Genomic DNA, 20,977 nt, shown 5'->3' with positions numbered 1-20,977 from the left:
AGGAAGAATCATGTAAGTCACACAAATGCTACTGGCATTGTTCAACATTTCCACTGTCTTTCTCTGCTCCTTTCTTCCTTAGCTGGCACAGGGATAGAGGTAAATTCAAATGTCTTTAACCTTGGTTTACTATTTTTCTCTTTCCTAAGCTATAAATATGAATGTGGTAGGTAACTTACCACATTCATGCACACCAGTCTGGAGGAGTGCATGTGAAGGCAATGACCAGGAAAACTGAAGACTGAAGGATGTGGAAAGGTCTATTTCACAGATAAAGAAGTGAGGCAGAGAGATACCAAGTGATTTTTAAGGTGACACCACTAATTACTGATAGAGCCAAGCCAAGAGCCCACATCTTGGAAGCTTGCCAGTCCAGTGCCCTCTCTTGCACTCACCCAGAGCAGCTTTCATTCTTTACTGACCTTCCCGTGCTCCTTCCTCACGTGGGATATGTACACATCTCTCTGCATGAACAGGCGGTCACACTCCCAACACGTCCACCCAGGACTGGCCACTTTCTTGGTTTCCATTGATTTTTTCACAGGAGATGGAGATTTCTTTTCCAATTTCTCTTTCCCATTCATGGATTTGGTGTCCTCTTTGTTCTGATTTGCTGAATTTTGAGTTGTAGGCTTAATGCTCAAAGGCAAGTTTATACCCAAGTTTGGAGGCCCTTCAATACTTTTCAATGTTCCATGCATAGACTACATTATAAAAAGAAAAGAAATATCTATCACAAATCACAACACTAAAAGAAAGCACAAGTATGCTATCTTAACACGTGGTACACATTTCAACACTATTTTACATTCATTCAGAAATATTTAATATATAAAGAAAAAAACTAAGCTAAATATACATTTCAAAAGAGATAAAAGTCTGCTATAAGTTATGCATTTCTCTTTCCAAATGCTTTTTAAAGGCCTATATATTTGTACCATTTTAAAATTCTTTAAAGAAAGACTTCTGTATTGAACGCAAATTAATCCTGGTACTTTATCCTCCTGTAACATCCCAGGGTGAGGCCTCTCTACAACAAACCATTTCGGAACAACTCTCTCCTTTCCCATCAGCCTGGAAATCTTTAAATAGGCTAATACATTATTAGGAATTCAACTAGAACAAACTGACTTGAGCAAACATCTAAGATCAATACGTTAGTAAATAGCAAGCCTTTTTCTTTTCATGCCTTTCACATTCTTGGAATACTTGTAATAGTCTGGGTTTTTGCTGGGTTTTGTCAGTAATTTTCATCTCCTTACATCCTATCCCGACCCATCCTTTCTTACTGATGGCAGCCAGGCTTGAGAACTACACACATTAGATACTCATGTCTTTTAAAATTGCTTAGCTAAGTATTATAATTAACATAATAGCCACAACAGCCATCTTCAACTTAAACTCACTGGATTTCAAATTTGAAAAGGGTAAAATTAGTGCAATTTGATTCTAAAGACCAGCTCACTTTGGTTTTTGTTTTGTATTCTAAAAGCATGGAATAAAAACAGTGGGGTGGGGTGTATGCAGTGGCTCACGCCTATACACTTCGGGAGGCCAAGGCAGGAGGATCACTTGAAGCCTGGAGTTTGAGACCAGTCTGGGCAACACAGAGAGACCCCATCTCTACAAAAAGATTAATAAATTAGTCGGGCATAGTGGTGCATGCCTGAAGTCCCAGTACTCAGAAGGCTGAGGTAAGAGGATTGCTTGAGCCCAGGAGTTCAAGGTTACAGTGAGCTACAATCATGCCACTGCACTCTAGCCTGGGCAACAGAGCAAGACCCTGTCTCAAAAAATAAAAACAGAAACAAAAAAAGAGGGTGGAGGAGAGCAAAAAATAAAATCTTTGCCTCTGTATACAATATACAATTTATTTTTGAATAGGGCCGTCTCTTCTTACTAGCAGTCAGGCTTGCGGTTAAACCATGAATTCCTGAATCTACAGAAAGACAACATGAAAAATCTTTTGTAAGAGGCTTTCACACATCCGAGTTCCCCTGGGTCACAGAGACTCACGCTGATAGACCTCAGCTCCACATTCCTTCTTGGATGTTTAAGAAAGAAGCCATTCCTTCAGGACACTCTCCATCACATTTTCTCAAGGCAAGGTCTTCTCTAAACAGTGCCAAGAACTAGCTAGCCTTCTTCAACATCATTTTTCCCCAGATGGAAACAGGGGTTCTACCATTTTCTCACTGGCTGAAATCACAAGGTCTACCCAAACAGGCAACAGTGAAAGTGGCCCATAAAAGGGGGCTGAGGTGGGCCACGCGCAGTGGCTCACGCCTGTAATCCCAGCACTTTGGGAGGCTGAGGCAGGTGGATCACGAGGTCAGGAGATCGAGACCAACCTGGCTAACACGGTGAAACCCTGTCTCTACTAAAAATACAAAAAATTAGCCGTGCATGGTGGCAGGTGCCTGTAGTTCCAGCTACTTGGGAGGCTGAGGCAGGAGAATGGCGTGAACCCGAGAGGCGGAGCTTGCAGTGAGCCGAGATCTCCCCACTGCACTAAAGCTTGGGCGACAGAGCAAAACTCCACCTCAAAACAAACAAACAAAAAAAAAGGCGGGGTGGGGGAGCGGGGGCTGAGGTGATTGTCTAACCATGTTCTTTGCAAAGAGAAAATCTGGAGCAAGACATGATTTCTTGATAGCCAAAAACTATGCCTTGCTTCATGCCCACCACGCCAGGGCAGAAGGCTTCTGTGTTTCATTGCTCTTTTTCAAAAGAGAAGCTAAGTTTTTCCATTTTTAACTATTTAAAACCTAAAGAAAACAAAACCTAAAACCCTCTAGCAACTTTTCATAAGTTTCTAGGCAAATGCATTTTTACTAACTGATAAGCTGAAGAAAGGATAAAATATTAAAGTATTCTTCTGCAAGATAACCTTAAAGTGCTACAGAAATTACAGAAAAGAAGCAACAAGTTACACTGTAAGTAAAATTAAGACTATTAAGTCCAGGTGCAGTGGCTCAGGCCTGTAAATCCCAGCACTTCAGAAGGCCAAGGCAGGAGAATCACTTGAGCCCAGGAGTTCAAGACCAACCTGGACAACATAGTGAAACCCTGTCTCTACAAAAAATACAAAATACAAAAATCAGCCAGGCGTGGTGGGGCATGCCTGTAGTCTCAGCTATTCGGGGGGCTGAGGTTGGAGGATCACCTGAGCCCAGGACATGGAGGCTGCCTTGAGCCCTGATATGCCACTGCACTCCAACCTGGGCAACATAGTGAGACCTTATCTCAAAAGAAAAAAAAAAAAAGACTCTGAAAAGCAAATGTCAGCTGGGAATGGTGGCTCACACCTATAATTTCAGCGGTCTGGAAGGTCAAGGTGGGAAAACCACTTGAGACCAGAGGTTCAGCCTGGGCAACATGGCAAGACCTGCCTCATTCATTCATTCATATTGTCATTTTTAAATAAAGAAACAACTTATTTCTTTTCAAATTGATTTTTCCTTAGCTCCTATAACAATAATTAATTGGAATGAATGTTTGTAACTTGAAAGTTTAAATATAAATGTCAACATGGAGGTCCTACAAGTTTATATTTTGGTAGGAGAAGAAAATGACACAAATTAGATTAAACTGGGCAAACAAGAGCCCATCTTTAAGTGAATATGTATGTGGAGAAAACTTGTGCCTGTTCCACTTCCTCTTCCTTCCTCATGAAAAACTGCATAGCAGAGGCAATGTAAATAAATAAGAGCTAAATAGATTATCTTAAAAATAAAATTAAAAAAAACACAACAGTATGCCCCTAAAACTATGCTTACCCAACCCCAAACATATAAATGCAGGGAAGTATTTTTAAATGCATGGAACATATGTGAAATGAGAACATAAGTGATTATTCCCACTGTTTTCGTATCATGTAGTCTTGCACAGGTTCAGATGAATAACAATTCTTTCCTCCTTGTGGCCACAGGATTTTACCACCCCTCTTCAGTTTCTACTTCTTGGAACCTTGTATTCCTCCAAATTCACTATTAACACAAGGAAGCCCCTAACCACAAAGTCGATGACCCAACTTCCAGATGCAAAGATGAGTTCTAGAAACCAAATACCTTAAAAGCCTCTTAAGAAGCAACTGTTCTTTTCTTTGTTGTTGGCACACATGTAGTATGTTAAAATATTTTGGTCTAATTCCAACGTCCCTAAATTTTTATTAGCAGTTTTAAATTCTTCCTGATGTTTCATTAAATAGATATTTACTGTCAAAATAATTACGTAATTTTAGCTAAAATAGTTAAAGTATCTTAAGAGGGTTTTACTGTACTTCGAGTGAGAATGATGAAATGCATCTCCCATGCTTTTATTCACCCAAGTAATGCCATCACCACCACTATCTTTACCTTGCCTGGAAAGAGAGAATCTCCAAGATGTTCATTTGCATTAAGCAATTACTCTATTGAACTCACATATGTTCAATACAGGAAATGTCAAGGATTCATAATCCAGGCATTTAGCCGATATGAGACTAGAATAATTCAGGGACTTTATTTGCGCTTCAAACTGACCTTTTTTGTATAATTTTTTGTTTGTTTGCTTCTGAGATGGAGTCTTGCTCTGTCGCCCAGGCTGGAGTGCAGTGGCACAATCTCAGCTCACTGCGATCTCTGCCTCCTGAGTTCAAGTGATTCTCCTGCCTCAGCCTCCCAAGTAGGGATGTACCACCACGCCCAGCTGATTTTGTATTTTTAGTAGAGACGGGGTTTCACCATGTTGGTCTCAAGTGATCCGCCTACCTTGGCCTCCCAAAGTGCTGGGATTACAGATGTGAGCCACTGTGCCCAGCCTGTATAATGTATTTTTAAAAGAGCAAAACTAAAAGAAAGAGATTGAGTTCCTGATAATATGGGGTCTCTTGTTTCTCTGTTTAAAAAGTAAGTCATTTTAATCTCTGAAAGCCAATGGATATTATCTCCTAATCACACAAGGAAAAAAAATGCTTAACATATTACAGTGGACAGCTAAGCAGCTAAAACTAAGCACTGGCCTTAGTAAGCTTCAAAGGCTATAAATAGATTTCTGTGCCCCTTTTGGGGGTTGGAGAGTAAAACAGTCCACACTGGATATTTATTCATTTCATTAACTGAACACTACCAGGTGCCAGGTACCATACTATATCCTAGATATTTAACAGTCCATTTACAGTGCAATCTTTACAGAAAAAAAAAAAAAAAGAAACTAAAAGGTTTAGGGGCATTAATTACAATGCAAACCTAACTGCTTAAATAATTTCAAGGGAAAAAACTTTCATTTTTCTAAATATACCAATATTTGTGTGAATTAGCATAATTCCTCAGAGCCCTTGTCTGTTTCTAAGTCTTACACAATACAGAATTCTCAAGAAAAGGAAAACTTCGGCCAGGCACTGTGGCACATGCCTGTAATCCCAGCACTTTGGGAGGACAAGGCAGGCGGATCACCTGAGGTCAGGAGTTCAAGATCAGCCTGGCCAACATGGTGAAACTAAAAATACAAAAATTAGCCGGGTGTGGTGGTGCATGCCTGTAATCCCAGCTACTCGGGAGGCTGAGGCAGGAGAATCACTTGAACCTGGGAGGCGGAGGTTGCAGTGAGCTGAGATCGCGCCACTGCATTCTAGCCTGGGAGACAGAGGGAGACTCTATCTCAAAAAGAAAAAAAAAAAAAAGGAAAGGAAAGAAAAACTTCACAGTCATCATTTTCACATATTAAAAAAAACAAAAAACTTAGTACTTTTTTACTCTTTTAAAATCAGGGCAGACATTGGTTCCTTTTCACTAATCTTTAGTGGGCAGATCAGGACTCCTGAATGAAAAGCACCACAGGCAAGTGAACACATGATGACAGCATGTAAGTTGCTCACTGACAACGACCAGCATCCATCCCTTCCCTCGACAGTGAGGCATGCTTTAGAGTCACCTGCAGCTCAGCCTTGATTTATGACCAATGAATGGATCTGCAATTCATTTAAAGGAGAGGATAGATGCACACACACCTTGATATGGTCCATCATAAGTTGCTTCTGTGCATATAAAAGAGAACAGTCTGGACACTTGAAAACAGACACCTTCTGGTTTTCAATGTGTTGGTCAAAGTGGCGATACAGCAAGGTTTGCAGGGTGAACACAGTGTCGCACATGGAACACTTATATATTATTCTAAAATAGAAGAGTGCAGCGAGATCATGTCAGTCAGCCTCTTTAAGTCAAAGGATCTGCTACTTTATAGCTGAAGAATTTGGGAGGCAGAGGCACATTGAGAACACACAAACACAATAAATAGAACAACGATTAGCTTTGAAACAAACTTTTGAAGACAACTGGCATCACTCAATCATAGATCAACCTTAACATTTTGAGTAAAGATACATTCGGCTACATTTACTTAGAAATCTAAATTAATGACCATTTTACTATTCACAAATCTATAACTGGCACATGTTTGTACAAAGTCTTCATGTTACTTTAACACAGAGCAAAGGCATCCTTTTTTTTTAAAGATTTTTTTTTTAAGATCAGACAAGGCAATGATGATACCCTAACTTGGAAAAGAATGTTAATCTGATTAATAAACTAAATAGGCCTACTCAACTCCAAAGTTTTCATTTAGAGTCAGTAGCAATTTTACATTTGAATGTCAATATTTCTATACCTGTTCTTAACACAGGAAGCCCTACGCCAGTAAACAAATATACAGTAAAATCAAGAAACAGAAAATAAAATCGATACCACTGTTATTTCAACAATGCTTGAATGTTTCTTATGCTTTAAATGACTTAAAATATTCACTTGTCTCCGACAAACTATTTCCATGACTAATATGTTACTAACAAGCAGCCTCCTCAAATGAATTCAGCAGACCTGAACCTTCTGAACATAATCCCTCCTGCCTATCCACACTCTCTACTGAAACGAGGGCACGAGAAGTCTCGAGAGGGTAAAGGGCTGCGTCTACCCTGCCGCCAGCCTCTGCCTCCAATGGATGTGTGATCGGTCATTTGAGAACAGCTCTGATGGCAGCAGGTCACCATTTTTTAGTCACTGCTCTGGGTCACCCTGGTGCATAGGAGAGGGCCTAGGGGCATCTGTATTTCCTCTGGAGAACTATGAGAATGGGCACAAAGAATTCTAAGGAGCTGCTTAGGAAAAGGTCAGAGAAAAGCTGACTGGATGTGAGGGTCAGAAATGAGAAGAGAGAAGTTGAGGTTTTACCTGGCATTCCTATGGCAAAGTTGAAGAACGGAACGGAACGCCTCCTAAAACCACCTGCCTTCCCTCTCTCAGGGCCCTGAGAGGACTTCCCATGTAGCTTCAAACCTCACTGGGCAATTCTCTGTCCAAAGTTACAGATGTAACTTTTTTCTCTTTTTCCCCACAAGATTTATAAGTTTAACTGGATTGGCCTGTTTTTACAAGGTCTTGAGATGTTAGCTACTTTACTGCAGAGCACAAGTACCCTTGGGGGAGGGGGTGTTGAGGAGCAGACAAGATTTTCAGGGCCGTACAATGCAGCACAATGTTGTATACTAATCATTTGTCATCATTAACCGTAGCAGGTGTGACAAAGATGTTCACTTCCTCCCTGTTTGAAACTGCTTGGTGTTGTGAACAGCCCAAATGTCCAAGAGTATAAATAAATGGTTAAATAGAAAACTAGGCCAGCATGGTGGCTCATGCCTGTAATCCCAGCACTTTGGGAAGCTGAGGCAGGCGGACTGCCTGAGCTCAGGAGTTTGAGACTAGCTTGGGCAACAGGGCGAAACCCTACCTCTACTAAAAATACAAAAAATTAGCCGGGTGTGGGAGCTACAGGTGGCTGAGGCACAAGAATCGCTTGGGCCCAGGAGGCGGAGGTTGCAGTGAGCTGAGATCACACCACTGTACGCCAGCCTGGGCAACAGAGCAAGACTACGTCTCAAAAAAAAAAAAAACAAAAAAACTATATGAAGATTTTTTAAAATGATGTCACAGACCTATACCAATGGCATGGAAAGATTTTCATGCAAATTAAAACAGAAGATAAACAAGATAGAATGTATGATATGATCACATTTTTTAAAGGGCATAGAAAAGAAAGAGAAGGCATAGGTTTGTCAGCATCTCTGCTGGATGATAGTATATGTATTTTTATTGCTTTGTTTGTCTCTACTTCCTGTTTTTTCTGTAATTGGCATAGGACAATTGTTTTAAAAAGGATAGACTTGGCCGGGCGCAGTGGCTCACATCTGTAATCCCAGAATTTTGGGAGGCCGAGGCAGGCGGATCACAAGGTCAGGAGATTGAGACCAACCTGGCCAACATGGTCAAACCCCGTCTCTACTAAAATACAAAAAAGAATTAGCCGGGCGTGGTGGCGTGCACCTGTAGTCCCAGCTACTTGGCAGGCTGAGGCAGGGGAATCGCTTGAATCCAGGAGGCAGAGGTTACAGCGAGCCGAGACCACGCTGCTGCACTCTAGCCTGGTGACAGAGGGAGACTCCGTCTCAAAAAAAAAAAAATAAATAAGGATAGCCTCAAGAAAATAACTGAGATTTACTAGCTAGGCTAAGAAATTGCTCAGAACTCAATTTTCACATTTTGAGAAATAACTATTTCACAGCTACACCACAGCTCATTTTGTTCATGCTACATTCCTTTGGGGAGGGATTCTGTTGTTTGGACGTGCTGTCTTAACAGGAAGTGTAAAACAGGAGACTATCTATTTACGTAGCTATCATTCTGAGGAGGCTGAGCAGGTTGTTGGTGTAATATTAGAATCCCTCCCCACAAAATACTAACAGATATAAAAGGGAAAATGGTGACTTTATAATGGAGAAACCAGGCAGACACTGCCTCACCTCGATGATGAAGGGTAGCATCACCACTACCTTGTAGGACAGGTGGATGTCGCCCTTGCCCCCAGAGTGATCCTTTGAGAAAAGCATGGCATCAGGGCCCAGGCATTGCTGCCAAGAGCACATGCCTGAGTCCAGCAATGACAGCGCAGTGACAGACCAAGTGAGGGTCAGCCACAGGAGAGGCCTGGGTCCCCTTTTGGACGGCCAAAGACATGAGAACAGGGGACACTGAGCAACTGCTTCAGACGCAAGGACACTGATAAGGCAGCACAAGTAAATCCAAAATGTACACCCAGAGAAGATCTCGGACCACAGAGGAGAAAGACACGCGTAACAACTGGGAGGAATCTGGATGAAGTCAATGAATTGGATGGTATTGTAATCAACAATGACTTCCTGACTAGGGTGCTGCACGGAGGTTACTTACACAAGTTCCTTTTGTGGAAAAGAGCAGAACACACTAAAGCATTTACATCATGGTCCCCCTTTCCTCCTAAATACAAAGTAGGGAGGGAGACAGACCAATGACTACAACGCTAACAACTGAGGAATCTGGGGGAAAAAGATGTACGCGTTCTCTCCATGTTCTTCCAGCTTTTTTTGTAAGATAAAATCCATTACAAACTGCAGCTGATTTTTTTTTTTAAGTCCAAATACAACAAACCTCACAGACATGTCTTTTAGGAGCAGAATCTGAGGATGGAGCAAACTCTCCAATGAAAACGGAAAATCCACAGGGAGACTGGCTGCCAGGCAGAGAGGAGGGGCAGCATTCAAGATGGAGAGACCACCCTGCACAAAGGCAGGGGTCTACTGGGCACCATTTGCTGGGAAACAGTGAGAACCCCAGTGTGGCTGGACTCCCAGGGGTGTGGGAGTGGCCAGAGAGGGTGCTTTAGAGTTGTGCAGGACTTTCAAAGCCAAACCTGGAAGTCTGGACCTAATCCTAAATGCAAGATTGGATAAGTAGCAGGGTGACTACACCACAACAAAGGCAGTACGGGAAGGAGAAGAAGGAAGAGAGAGAGGAGGAGAGGAGGAGAGGGGGAGCGGGAAAGGAAGGAGAAAGAGAAAAGAATAAAAAGCTAAAACCAAATACCCACACTCAGGTCAAATTTACAGCAACAAACTCTCTAGAATACTTCAAACAGGTGTCACAACAAATAAATAAAAGACTCCAAGCTTTGAAATTGCTGCCATAAACCTCCTACATTACCATCAACTGAATCCAACTAGGGGCAAAGCACCACCCTCCGCATCATATACCTAATCCCCACAGCCACAGTGAGGTAGATGACACTGCTGCCATTTCACAGATGGGACACCAGGACTTAGCAGACTAGATAATCTGCTTGGTGTTAAACAGATTCTAGGGCCAAAGTTCAAATTCAGCTTCCTCTGACTCCATACCCGTCTCTCATGCTGCTATTCTACTTTTGCATGTTTTACTTCTTAGGAACATGTTCAAAAACTCCTGTCTCTTATATAATTCTTATTTTGAAGTTCTCATTTCTCCACTTATATACATTTAGAAATTGCAAATAAAAGGAAGGCACAGCAAAAGAAACTGCTGTTAATCAGCGGTCAAAGAAAAAATAGAAGTATACACAAAACTTCATTACCATAAGATATAGGCCAGGCGTGGTGGCTCACACCTATAATCCCAGCAATTTGGGAGGCTGAGGCAGGCGGATCACAAGGTGAAGAGATGGAGACCATCCTGGCCAACATGGAGAAACATCTCTACTAAAAATACAAAAATTAGCTGGACATGGTGGCGCATGCCTGTAATTCCAGCTACTCAGGAGGCTGAGGCAGGAGAATCGCTTGAATCAGGGAGTCGGAGGTTGCAATGAGCCAAGATTGCGCCACTGCACTACAGCCTGGCAACAGAGCGAGACTCCATCTCAAAAAAAGGAAAAAAAAAAACGCTGGGCGCAGTGGCTCATGCCTGTAATCCCAGCACTTTGGGAGGCCGAGGTGGGTGGATCACGAGGTCAGGAAATCGAAACCATCCTGGCTAACACGGTGAAACCCCGGCTCTACTAAAAATACAAAAAAATTAGCCAGGCGTGATGGTGGGCGCCTGTAGTCCCAGGTACTTAGGGGGCTGAGGCAGGAGAATGGCGAGAACCCGGGAGGCGGAGGTTGCAGTGAGCAGAGATCGCGCCACTGCACTCCAGCCTGGGTGACAGAGCGAGACTCCGTCTCAAAAAAAAAAAAAAAAAAGATATAGTAATGGACATTCAAAATGATCTCAAATTATCCAGAAAAGATTAAGGGGTACTCAAAGTTTCCTTTTAAACAGCAGGGTCCTATGCCTGCCCACACACTGGAAAACAAGAAACAAAGTGCTTACAACAGTACCCAGCACACAGTAAACGCAGTAAATTAAACAAAAATCGTGTGCCATCCTTTTTGAACTGGGATGCTGGGACTATGGGACTTCACGGGTGTATTTTCACACATCCATATGTTCTCTAAGAAAAACGGGTGAGAGGTTATTTTAACACTGATCATTTAAAAAATTAATGCAAATCATTTGCATACATTTATGTTATTTGTAAAACCACCTGTTAAATACTGCTGGGGAATTTCACTGCCTAAGCTGGGACTATTTAGTCATTTTGGACTGATGTAAACAGAACAGAGATGGATTTAATGCCAAAAGAAACCTTTGGGTCAAATGTAGGCCAAACGGCCACAGGATGAAAGCTTTTACCTTAGCTTTAATTGGAAAAGGGGGTGAGGGAGGATTATCTCCGGCAACACTGCAGTACAGGCCTACCGGGCCCAACAGAGCTTGTGCAGCAGGCCCTCATTGCCACAGTCAGGCTGCGGGTGAGGGCTCCAGGCAGCCAGACCAGCCCTCACACTGAATCCATGCGATTAACTTATCTTTCACTGGCTTTGGAGTTTTGTTAACCACTTCTTCTATAAATTTGTTTCACTTTTATAATTTAAAATACAGTACCTATTTTTAGGCTTGCATTTAGGAAGGAAGGGAGGAAGGGAGGGGCCGGGCGCAGTGGCTCACGCCTGTAATCCCAGCACTTTGGGAGGCCAAGGCAGGCAGATCACGAGGTCAGGAGATCGAGACCATCCTGGCTAACACGGTGAAACCCCGTCTCTACTAAAAATACAAAAAATTAGCCAGGCGTGGTGGTGGGCGCCTGTAGTCCCTGCTACTAGGGAGGCTGAGGCAGGAGAATGGCTTGAACCCGGGAGGCGGAGCTTGCAGTAAGCTGAGATCGCGCCACTGCACTCCAGCCCTGGGCAACACAGTGAGACTGGGGCGGCAGGGTGGGGGAGGTAGAAAGAAAAGAAAAGAAGAGAAAAGAAAAGAAGAGAAGAGAAAAGAAGAGAAGAGAAGAGAAAAGGAAGGGAGGGAGGAAAGGAAGGAAGGAAGAAAAGAGAAAAGGAAGGAAGGAAGGAGGGAAGGAAGGAAGGAAGGAAGGAAAAGGAAGGAAGAAAGATGGAAAGAAAGAAAAGAAAGAAAGAGGAAGGGAGGTGAGGGGAAGAGAGAAAAGAAAAAAAGAAAAGAAACAAAAGAGAAAAGAAAAGAAAAAAAGAAGAAAAGAGAAAAGAAAAGAAAATACTGGTGCCGGGTGCAGTGGCTCACACCTGCAATCCCAGCACTTTGAGAGGACTGCTTGAGCCCAAGAGTTCAAGACAAGCCTGGGCAACACGGCAAGATCCCATCTTTACAGAAAATTTAAAAATCAGCCAGGCATGGTGGTGTGCATGTGCACCTGTGGTCCCAGCTACTAGAAAGGCTGAGGCAGGAGGATCACCTGAGCCCAGGAGGTCAAGGCTGCAGTGAGCTGTGATCGCACTCCAGTCTGGATCAGAATGAGACTCTGTCCCATAAAAAAAAAAAAAAAAAGAGAGAGAGAGAGAAAAGAAAACACTGGAATAATTGTTTTCTATACAATATCCAAATTTGAAGAAAACTGTTTTAGCCTATTTTAATCATTTGCTTCCTTACATTCTGAGGTAACAACTACTGTTCCAGATGTCACACACATTTCTGACAATCAAATTTCATTTATTTTAATAAAGAACCAAATAAAAACTGTATTCATCCCGGGGGAAAGGCTGCATTAGTACACAGAAGTCTAACAGTCCTGAAAACTGAAGACACTAAAATTCACTAATCCCCTTCTTCAGAGTCAAGACATCAAGACATGTATGGATTCCCTAATTTGTAATGTGTTTCATTTTGGGATCAACCTACAAAGATCAGAATGAAGGTCCTACTAAAATAAAATTTAACTTCGACATGTTTTTTTTTTTTTGATAAAACAGTCACTTCTGTAGTATTCACATTTCCCCAAAACTAAATGTTTCAACAAAAGCCAGGAGAGTGTGTGTGTGTGTGTGTGTGTGTGTGTGTGTGTGTGTGTGTGTCTAAAATATGGCGTATCTGTGTATCTTCCCCCTAATACTTCCTTAATTATGGAGTTATGGGCAAAAACACACCAACAGATTTGGACAGCAAATCTAGCTTCTTGTAATGATCAAACTCTATGTTGCCATAACTAATCCAGGAATAAAATGAGCACAACCAGGAGCATTAATCCAGTGCTGTGTGCACAAGGAGGGAGCGAAGACACACAGGAAGGAACTAATGCTGACAGAGCCCTCCATGCTCCAGACACAGGCACTGTTGTGCTACACATTTTAAACACATCATCTCATCTCATCCTCACTTAAGCAGGACCCTCACTTCATGGGGGAGAAGATGGCCGCTGAGACAGTGCAGGTCCCAGGTCACCCAGCCGGTGGGTGGCAGGATTCCGACCGGCTCCAGTGTCCACACTCCCTCCTCTTTGTTAAGCTGCCCCTACTGCAGGCCGGCAGCCCCTTTTTGCTAAAGAACCACTTCATTATTAAAGACTCCACAAAGCAAAAATCAATCAAATTAAGAGCAAAATTAAGGCAAAAAAAATTTACTAATCAGGGACTTATACTGGCTATGAAGTTAAATTCAGTAACCAGTGTCTTAAGTTGCCTTCATCTTAAAAATATTACTTTTGAAGCAAAAGTGTACCCTATAAAAAAGGAACTATGGAAAAATTTAAAGATGACAGGGTTTCTAAAAAATAGTTTTCCTAGGAGTTGTTAAAAATCATCTTAAGAGGCTGGGCACCGCAGCTCACGCCTGTAATCCTAGCACTTTGGGAGGCCGAGGCAGGCGGATCACGAGGTCAGGAGATCGACACCATCCTGGCTAACACGTTGAAACCCCGTCTCTATTAACAATACAAAAAATTGGCCAGGCGTGGTGGCATACACCTGTAGTCCCAGCTACTCAGGAGGCTGAAGCAGGAGAATCGCTTGAACCCAGGAGACGAAGGTTGCAGTGAGCTGAGATCGCACCACTGCACTCTAACCTGGGCGACAGAGCGAGACTCTGTCTCAAAAAAAAAAAAAAATCATCTTAAGAAAAAAATATATAAATATTTACTTGTTGAGCAAAAATTTGTGACAAGAGCATAAATAATAGGTAACATTTTTGGACAAGGTCTTTACCTGGAAAGAATAGAAAGATTTGGATGAGCTATGAGCTATATTTCATAAAGCATCAAAATTGGCATAGCTGCGTAATTTTTCAGATCTTGGTAAATGTTATTCAATAGAACGACTACTACCTTGCCTCTAAATTGCTAATAAAGCAGTGGAGTAAAACTCGAAAGTCGGTATGACTTACTTTGGTTCTCCTATCTTGATGCCAGGATGCTGTGTGTAGGCGTGGGAATGTGTGCTTGGGGCAGACTTAAACGCCATTGGACAAATAGGACACTTGTAGAAGACTTCACAGTGAGAACCTTGAATGTGAGACTTCAGAGCAGCCACATCAGAGTACACAACATTGCAATGCACACATCTGTTAGAAAAATAAACACACGGTCATTAGCACAAGACCATAACACACGTGTAACTGCAAAAATTGGGTGAGATGAACACACTTTCATAGCCCATTTTTAGGTTTTTAACGGCCCTTCGGAAGTATATTTTAGTTTTTTTCCTATTATAAATCAACTTAATTTTTTATGTTTTTGTGTGTGTCTGTTTTTTTTTTTTTTTTTGAGAAAACGTCTCGCTCTGTCGCCCAGGCTGGAGTGCAGTGGTGTGATCCCAGCTCATTGCAACCTCCACCTCCCAGGTTCAAGCAATTTTCATGCCTCAGCCTCCCAAGTAGCTGGGATTACAGGTGTGTACCACCATGCTCAATTACTTTTTGTATTTTTAGTAGAGATGGGGTTTCGCCATGTTGGCCAAGTTGGTCTCAAACTCCTAGCCTCAAGTGATTCGCCCACGTCAGCTTCCCAAAATGCTGGGATTATAGGTGTAAACCACCATGCCCAGCCTATTTTTATATGTTTAAGAGAAAAGATCATGAAGAAGAAAAATAAAACTCAAATGGTCTATTTTTGGAGCATCTTTAACATTTTTAAGACTGGATGTCAAATCTCCAGACCACTGTTTTTGGAGAGGCCTACATATGCTGGATTCTGGCACCAGGGCCCTGAGTTTCCTACCCATCTCCAGGACCCAAATGGTATTTCTAATGGAAGAAATCTTCAGTGTCTTAAACCTACATGCCAAGGACAGAGGGGCAGAGAGGAACAAAGAAGTTCTGGCTCCAAGGCCTTGGCCCACTGTTTCCTGGTACACACTGATGTGGTCAATGTATGTGGGGTTCATGGTGGTCCACATGATAGAGAAGGTCAACCACCTAGGTGTTTTGTCTCCTAGAAAATAAATTTAAGTACACTTGCATTTGTTTAACAAATTGCATGAATTATAAACCTCTGAAAATTCAGCATCTCTAAAAAAAATTGTCTAGCTAACCTCCTTACTTTCTGAATTTCTAATAATCTCACAATTAGCTCATTCCTTGCTCAAATATAATCCAACGAAGACAAACTTTAAATCTAAGACACATTTCTCCTCTATCTCATCTTTTTCACACAAAGACTCTAAGCAACACTTACACCTCCACTTGATGACCAAGTCTTCCTTGTTCACACCTGAAAACTATTTAAGAGTGGTCTCTCTGCAGGTACAAAAGTCTCCAGAAATAGACCTCAAATACAACTGAACATACGTCCTCCCAGATGTGAGCTACCCAGGGAAGGAAGACTGTAGACAGGGCCTGGTTTCCAGGGGGCAGTGTCCAAAGACTTCTATGACAATCTAAGATGCTTCTATTCTTAGAACCTCCCTTCTGAATCATGGAGACGCTTCCAAAGTTACACAGGAGTGGCATGTTCTGGATTGTATGCATTCTATTTAGGCTTTGCAAGCATTCTGTTAAAAATCATAACTAACTGCATTAGCATTTCCAGTGACTTAAGGCATTATGTTCAGCAACAGCTGTGTTTAAACACTAAATAACAATAGGAGAATAAAAGGACAGCCTCTCTAGCCTATCTACTTGAACTGGTATTTCAGGCAACAGAGCCACCCAAGCATATTGAAACTATTTTGGGTTAACTTACTGGGTTGTCTTGAACAGGTTAATGCTCCTGTCTGGGCCAGTTACTCATTTGTAAAATGAGAAGAATTAAAATAGATCATTTTTAGCTCTTCCCAAACCTAGAAGCCTACAACTCCCATGAAAGAGGAAGATTATGTAAAACAAAAGCAGATGAGTAATTAATGAAACTGAAGGACCCACCACACCAAAACTATAAACAGAAGATTTTCCCATGAAGGATAGAAAGATGGTGTTCAAAGGGCAAAACACCCAGGAAGGACAAAAAGGAATACAGAGAAAAGCAATAATTACCTAAAGTCACTCAAAGTGAGAGGAAGGTTTAATGTACAGGAAATAAAAAGGAAGTATCTAAAATAAAGGTGGAATTTTTTGAAGCAAGAGGAAGTGGCTATGACTCAATCCAGAGAACACCATGGAGGCCAAGGGAAACCCTCCTTAATGTAAGAAACGAAAGCAGGTTATTTTAAAAAGTCATAAAACATCTGCCTACAGGAAGAAGAGGAGTTTCAGGGGGCAACAGAGGCCAATGGGGGATGTAAATAAGACAACGAAAGGCAGACTTCGAACGGCTCATGCAGTATCTTAATGCTATGAAAAATCCTGTCTACTAAGAAATATGTAATATCCTGAAGTCCTATTCTGGATAGCAATAAAGTTTATTTTTTGAATTAAAAAAATGTTTACAGTATAAAATCCTATAACCATTCCCCTTTCTAGATATACAGTCCAGTGTATCAAGAGGCAGGAAAATTCAGAAAAAATATTTGACTTTTATCAATATATAACTTTTACCAAGTTAACCAGGAGCCAGGGATGACCCATCAGTATTTGGGAGATGTAATATGAGCAAGAGGAGAGACAGCAAGGCACACTGCACCAAGACGAGACAAAGTAAGGCGTGAGAACCATGCTGCTACATTAGACTCCTCTGACTAAAGAAAAGACACATTGAAAATGAATAACTATAGAGCCAAAGGGAGCAAAAAACATGACAAGGCCACGGGGCTACTAAGCCCCACTTAAACATGAACCTGGACCATGATATGAAGCAGCAGAGAAAAAGAATTACGTTTAAAAATGCTCCTCTCTTCTAAAGGAGCAGTCAACGTGAACTAAACTTCACAACACATCGTTGTTTACCAGCCCCATATAGCCTCAAGTCCAGGGAGAAAAAAATCTACACTTAACACAAAATTTTTGGTTAACAACTTGAAATCTGCAATTCGAAATACCAAATTTGAACAACTCTGTGAGTAGGGCAAAAGAACAGAACAGCAAGGATGTCTTTTCCCAAGTGAGTTGATTACTTTCAGCCTGCATGTGGAGCTTCTGTTTTAATTTAGGAAAGATATCAGCAATAGCTAAAATTGAAGAAGTCATACTTCCTTTAATCATACCAACTTTCATTATATTAGAAAAACTAAACATTTGAGAAAAATTTGACATCAGTGCAAAGAAGAGCACTTGGGAAGTGCTGCAGAGCTGCTTTCTATTATTAAACACATAATCCATTAATAATAGTTTCGAAACGTGATGGCAAGAACGAAAGTATTATTCTGCATGGACTTTGCAGATCTGGGGCACCTTTGATTATCTTGTTTTGCTCAGTAACATCCCAGTGGAGCTGGAGACAGACAATGCACCAATTTTACAGACAGAGGCACCATGGCACAGAAAGAATACGTGAATTATCACATAATTAGTTACTGGCAGAAGTGGTACAAGAAAACTGGTTTCTTGATTTCCAAGCCAAAGGTTTCCACCAGGCTAGATCTCAATCCATAAAACATTTGTGCATTACAAGTTTGGAGGCATGAGATAAAATGTGAAGTTAAGTCTCATAGCTTAGTGTTTTTTAATGCAAAACTGGGCAGAACCACCTAGGAATTGATGATACCATAACCTAAACTTAAATAAAACCGTCAAATCATGCCAACTGGACTTCATTTTTATTAAACATAATTTATTACAGGTAAAAAAAAAAATCACTGCATATTCACAATCTAACAAAGTTACCAGGTAAGCAAATATTTAATGTTAAGATAAACATATAATACAGTAATACCTCTATTAACAAAGACACTGTGTATCAGTGACATGTTTTTCTTGGTGGAATCTTCTTAGTGAAAATATAAAAGGCACAGAAAGGTCATAAGATAGAGAAAAAAGTTCAAATGTATAATCATTCAACACTAACTAACATTAGATTTGCCAGATGTTGTACAACGCACATCTGAGAATCCTGAAGGACAGTAAAAGGGACCACAGTGAAGATATGCAGAAGAGGCAAGGGAGGAATGAGAGAACTCGAAGGGGGAGAGGGAGGAGGAGGAAGGGGGGAAGAGGGAGGAGGAGGAAGGGGGGAGAAGGGAGGAGGAGGAAATGAGGAGGAGGGAGAAGGGGAGAGGGAGGAGGAAGAGTGGGAAGGAGGGAGGGGGGAGGAGGAAGAGGGGAGAGGAGGGAGAGGGAGGAGGAAGGGAGGAGGAGTAAGGGGGAGGAGGGAGAGGGAAGGAGAAGGGTAGAGAAGGGAGGGGGAGAGGGAGGAAAAAGGGAGGAGGAAAAAGGGAAGAGGGAGAGAAGAAGAGGGGAGGAGGAGGAGAGGGGAGGAGGAGGAGTGGGGAGGAGGAGGAGTGGGGAGGAGGAGGAGTGGGGAGGAGGAGGAGTGGGGAGGAGGAGGAGTGGGGAGGAGGAGAAGGTTATTTGGAGTACAATATACACCCATCCTTCAATGTGGACAAAATAAAAGTAAAAGACCATTGCACTATTTCTGTTTTCATTAGAGAAGGGGAAATATTAAAAGGTGCAGGATGCATAGTTTTCTTGCAGGGGTTAAAATGCAAAGAGTATGATAACAGAAGTCTGCTACAAAGGGTACAGAAACAAAAAAAGCTGACAGTCAAAGCCACACCCGCACACATGCAAGAGTGTGCCTAAAAGGACGGGCCCCATGACCCTCCACTTTGTGCGGACCAGCAGGGCCAATATTACATTAAAAGGATTCAAACAGATGGACTCTACAAACGAGCTAGGTTCCCAGAGGATCTGTTAATCGAGGTATCACCGTATGACCCAGAAAACTGTGTGTGCAAACCACTCAAAATGCTGTGCGGTTGTAAGTGAACGAGTTTTACTTGCACATAAGTGAATGATATACTGACCGAAAACCAACTCTCCTCGTGTAGTGCAGACAGTTCTTGGTGACGTGGGTCTGGAAGTGCACCGACCTGCAGATGGCCCCACACTCAGGGCAGGTGTAGGGAGATTTGTGCTGATGGATTCTCTGGTGTGATGCATAACTGCACTGGTTAGGAAGCAGCATCTGGCAGATAGTGCAAGTCTTCTAAACAAACCAAAGGGGGAAACAGGGTTGGTCCTACTAAGTACTTTCTAATATGCAAAGAACCTTGGTTAAACCTCCAGATAATTACACATCCTTCATTTCAAACACTACAGTAATTGATTCTAAGCCCAAGGGAAAAGCCAACTTGCAAGTTACATGTCCAGCGTACAGTTCTTTATCCTGTAAAATCACAGTATGTGCTATGTAGTCAGGCTCATCTCAAAGTATGAGCTAAAAACACCCGTTTTAGCAGAGTTCCAATTCCATTACTTTTGCATTTTGCTTAGGGCAAAGAGGTATTCTTACAACTTTATGTGAGCAAACGACTTTAATATACAGTAACAAGTTTATAGGCATACATATCTTGACAGTAGTCACAGTCCTCACAATTCATAAAAAGCTTTCTCCAAAATAATAAAAATTAATTAGAAACTAATCCAATTGTTCCCCGACCAGTTATTTGAAATCTGAAATACAGGAATGCAAAAGAATGGCTACAGCAATTATTTGTTCTTTTTGCACTTAAATTGGCCTTTAAATGGATGATCTGGCCATGATATAATTTATAATTAAAACCAAGGAACTCAAGTTCAAGTATATAAATTTAGACATTAAATTAAAATTTTATAGAGCTTAAAATCTTGATTATGTATAAAATAAAATTAAAGGTGAAATCCTCTTTGGAAAAGGCTCTATATCATTAACTATCCAGGAAAACCCAAAACACTATTTTTCATCCTCTTAGATATAGGCACTAAACATGGTATATTTTTAAAAACACAAAACCAAAAAAACTTAAAGTAAACATAAACTGAGGACTTATTACTTCCACCCCAAAAATAAACCTCACATAGCATATGACATAAACTGTGTTTAAATACTTTCAGACATTCAGGCAAACACAAATTATCTACCATCTTCTAAAATGTACAATTTGTATTAAAGCCAAAGAAAGCCTCAAAATATAGATTCTTGCTAAGATTTAAAGCATTTGTTTATATTGACAACAGTTAAGAAATTTTAAAAAGACTTTTTTTATTCTTCTAGTTTTTGAAGCATGCCCAAAAATTAAGGTTTAAACTTCCGAGTGACTTAGACTAAGAAAAATAAGAAACTCACTTGAAAATTCTTTCTTGATTTTCTCCTGAAAGGACTAAAATACAAATTTCATCCCATAAAATGTTTATTATAATCACAAAATAAGAACATTACAGGTAGCTTTGATGAAGTTAGCATCATTAAAAAAATAGCACTCCTTTTCTCATAACACATATTTCAAAAGTTAGAACAAGCCACAGCA

General features: G+C 41.3%; 1 protein-coding gene across 17 annotated transcripts in view; it reads right to left on the bottom strand.

Moving 5' to 3' along the window:
• The window catches only part of ZNF532 (zinc finger protein 532), a 124,764-nt gene that overhangs the window by 31,626 nt on the left and 72,161 nt on the right, over positions 1-20,977 (bottom strand). For all 17 annotated transcript variants that reach the window (XM_063653766.1, XM_054460845.2, XM_063653761.1 and 14 more), the window contains 4 exons: positions 19,496-19,677; positions 14,544-14,720; positions 5,990-6,152; positions 423-704 (listed from right to left, as the gene is read on the bottom strand). In XM_063653766.1, the coding sequence (XP_063509836.1) occupies positions 423-704; positions 5,990-6,152; positions 14,544-14,720; positions 19,496-19,677 (804 nt within the window). The remainder of the gene's footprint in view (positions 1-422; positions 705-5,989; positions 6,153-14,543; positions 14,721-19,495; positions 19,678-20,977) is intronic.

This window comes from Pongo pygmaeus, chromosome 17 (assembly GCF_028885625.2).
Source record: "Pongo pygmaeus isolate AG05252 chromosome 17, NHGRI_mPonPyg2-v2.0_pri, whole genome shotgun sequence".
Lineage (NCBI taxonomy): Eukaryota > Metazoa > Chordata > Mammalia > Primates > Hominidae > Pongo > Pongo pygmaeus.
This window is presented reverse-complemented; position numbering and strand designations above follow the sequence as displayed.